The following is a 3,105-nucleotide window of genomic DNA, read 5'->3' on the forward strand; positions in this document are numbered from 1 at the left end:
GCAAGGGAGAGGGGGGCAATAGGGGCAATGGAGGGAGAGGGAAAAGGGGGAGTGGGGACGGGGAAACACATGGGGGGGAAGGGGAGAGAGGGGAAAAAGGGGAGCAAGAAGAGAGGAGAAAGGGGCAGATGGGGGAGAGGCAGCAGGAGCCGAGCAGCAGCCACAGGCCCAGGCACTGTGGGACCCCCAGGTTCCCCTGGGCCCAGGCACTGTGAGACCCCCAGGTTCCCCTGGGCCCAGGCACTGTGGGACCCCCAGGATCTCCTGCCCAGCCCAACGGGAGCGGGTCAAGCCCTGCAGCCCCCCAGAGCTCCCCAGCTGGCAGCAAAGGGACAGGGGATGGATAACCAGGATAACCCAGCACTCCGAGCCACAGTGGCTCTGTCTCTGACAGGACTCTGCTGTCAGGTGTGCACAGTGTCCTGCACTGTGACCTCGCAGAGCAGCTCAGATCCAACTCCTCCTCTTGCTGCTTTAAAGCAGCTGATAGGAGCTGAGTAACGTTTATTCCTTTGAACAACCTGGGGTTGAACTCTGGAGTCACACGGGCTGAAGATGAGGAACCCCTCTAATAACTTACAGCTTGATTTAGAAGATCCTCAGCACTGCACTCCCTTAGTGATTGTTGGGGAATCAGTGATCAGAAAGGCTCAGTATGAATAAAACTAACACAAGAATCCAGACATGACTGTAAGACTAGTTATATCTCAAAAAACACTGACACAGAATGGATTTCTCCTGTAACAGAATAAACACAGCATCAAAGATACATTTTACCCTTAAATAGAACAACTTTATTCAACCAAATGCAAATTATTCCAAAACTATCCCTTAACATTGGCTTGGAGAATTAATTTTTCCCCACTCAAAATCCCTTACATATTGTTTAGGAAAAAACCAAAACAAAACCTTTGAAATCTTAATTTTAAAAGCATTTTGTTGGAAAAACAGTGAATCCCACCTATATTTTTAGTCATCCTTTTCTACTTCTCCAACAAAACTAATGGAATAGTGAGAAGTTAGAACAACACTTTGTAAAAGTGAGAAGCAAGGAGTGTGACCTGCAGGTAACCTGGGCATGAGGTGACACAACCCGAGCTGACAACGCAGAGGTTTAGGACTGGGGGCTGAAGTCATGCTGCAACTCCTCCCTGCAACCCACTGAGCTTAGCAAAACAGCTCAAGTTCTCCCTGTTTCAGTGAAGTTGAGATAATTTGACTGTAAAGGCTGTGGCCCAAAGCCCCTGGCAGTGAGTGACCCAGCACAGGACAGGCTGGAGGGGACAAGCCCAGGAACAGGCCACGAGCCAAGAGCTGCAGCTTGAAAGTATCAGAATCTTTTACTTATAGGAAAGTTTGTTCCCAGCCAAAAGTCTCTTCCAAGGTAACAGATGTGTTTGTGGGTGACTTTCAGGAGCCAAATAACCTGAGGGATGCAACAGGGAAAAAAGCAGATGAGAAATGAGGTACAACCATGCACAGTCACACCAATGCCAGGCTGGTGCCACCCTGTTCACTGGGTGGGTTTCCACCCCCAAAAGATGAGGGATGTCCCAAATGTTACACCCAAATGTTGACCCAAATGCTGTTTTATCTGACAACCCCCAGCAAGGAACACTCTATCTGAGGCTCAGTGACTTACAGGCTGGCACAGGAGGTTTTCATGCACTACATGTGATCACATGAGCAAAAACATTGAGGTCAACCCAGAGTTGGAAATTGAAATAAGTAAAATGAAAAAGAATTATGGAAAAGTCAAGTGGGAGAGAAAGAGATGTGAAAAGAAACATATGAGCAAGAAAATGCCAATATTTGAGTTCCCATAACCAAAATGACACTGCACAGTGTTACTTACACAATCATGCAGAACATCATGAAGATATTCCACAAGGCAATGAAGATCCGAAAATACCTGAGACTCAGCAAGAACTCTCTGATGTTGTCACCTAGAAATCAAGGGAAGAAGCCTTTGATATGAAAAATACCTGACAACACACTGACAAGTCACATCTTCAGCTCTGCCTGAGAAACATAAGCAACTCTGGCAGGAAAAAAAAACCCAATCAGAAAACCACCAAGAAGTTCAGATTAGGAATGACTGAAATCTGAGGGTTGAGGTGAATGTTCTGTCTCTGTAAGGACACGTGGCAAAATAACCCACAGATGACAAAAAGGGCTCACACCAAAAAGAGAGCACCAAACCCATTGCAGTTCACAGTTTTCCTGTGATTTTAAGCAGCAAACAGAGCTATGAGGGAGCAACACAGGTTTCTCCACACTGGAATGGCAATCAGGCAGTGAGCAGTGTTACCTCTGTAGCACAGGCACCTACAGATAAAAATGCTAGAAGAAATGTGCTTTTTTTTTTTCTCCCTACTTCCCAAACCACCCATCTGGGACCACCAGTGTGGTTTGTAAACTGCACAGAGGAATATCTCAGGCTGCAAAACCAGTTATTCCAGCCAGAGAGCAATTCATGTCCAACAAAACAGAGGGAAATTGTGGTTTGACAAGGATTTTCTGTGTGTGCTCAGGGAGCCCAGGGCAGGGCTGTGCTGTCCCCGTGGCCTCTCCGTTACCGGTCGTGGGTTCCCTGGACTCCTCGCCGAATCCCTCCGTGTCCCTCCTCCTCCTGTGGGACAGAGAGAGCGTGTCAGGCAGGAGAACCCCCCAAATCAGAGCAATCCTCCCTCCCTCCCTCCCTGCTCACTTACAGCCTGAAGTTGAGCACAGCACCTGCGTTCACCAGCAGCGTCCTGAGGGAGAGACAGGGATGGGATGAGAACAGGGATGGGGACGGGAATGGGGATAAGGATGAGGATGAGGGCAGGGACAGGGAGGGGGATGGGAAGGGGGATGGGGTGAGGACAGGAATGGGGACAGGGATGGGAATGGGGGCAGGGATGGGGATAGGGATGGGGACAGGGATGAGGATGCAGATGGGGATGAGGACGGGGATGGGAACGGGGACAGGGATGGGGACACAGATGGGGACAGGAATGGGGATGGGGACACAGACGGTGATAAGGATGGGGATAGGGATGGGGGACACAGATGGGGATGGGGACACGGATGGGGACGAGGATGGGAACGGGGATAGGGATG

The 3,105-nt window shown here is 49.5% G+C and overlaps 1 protein-coding gene across 1 annotated transcript; it reads right to left on the reverse strand.

The window, feature by feature from the left end:
• Positions 1-1,851: 1,851 nt before the first annotated feature.
• On the reverse strand, positions 1,852-2,756 carry SMIM7 (small integral membrane protein 7; the record flags this gene model as incomplete). Its single annotated transcript, XM_009082434.1, has 3 exons — positions 1,852-1,946; positions 2,580-2,632; positions 2,715-2,756. Coding segments are annotated over 3 exons (190 nt in total), but the record flags the coding sequence as incomplete, so codon positions are not given.
• Between the last annotated feature and the right edge of the window lie 349 nt (positions 2,757-3,105).

The sequence above is a fragment of the Acanthisitta chloris genome, unplaced genomic scaffold (assembly GCF_000695815.1).
Source record: "Acanthisitta chloris isolate BGI_N310 unplaced genomic scaffold, ASM69581v1 scaffold9179, whole genome shotgun sequence".
Taxonomy (NCBI): Eukaryota; Metazoa; Chordata; class Aves; order Passeriformes; family Acanthisittidae; genus Acanthisitta; species Acanthisitta chloris.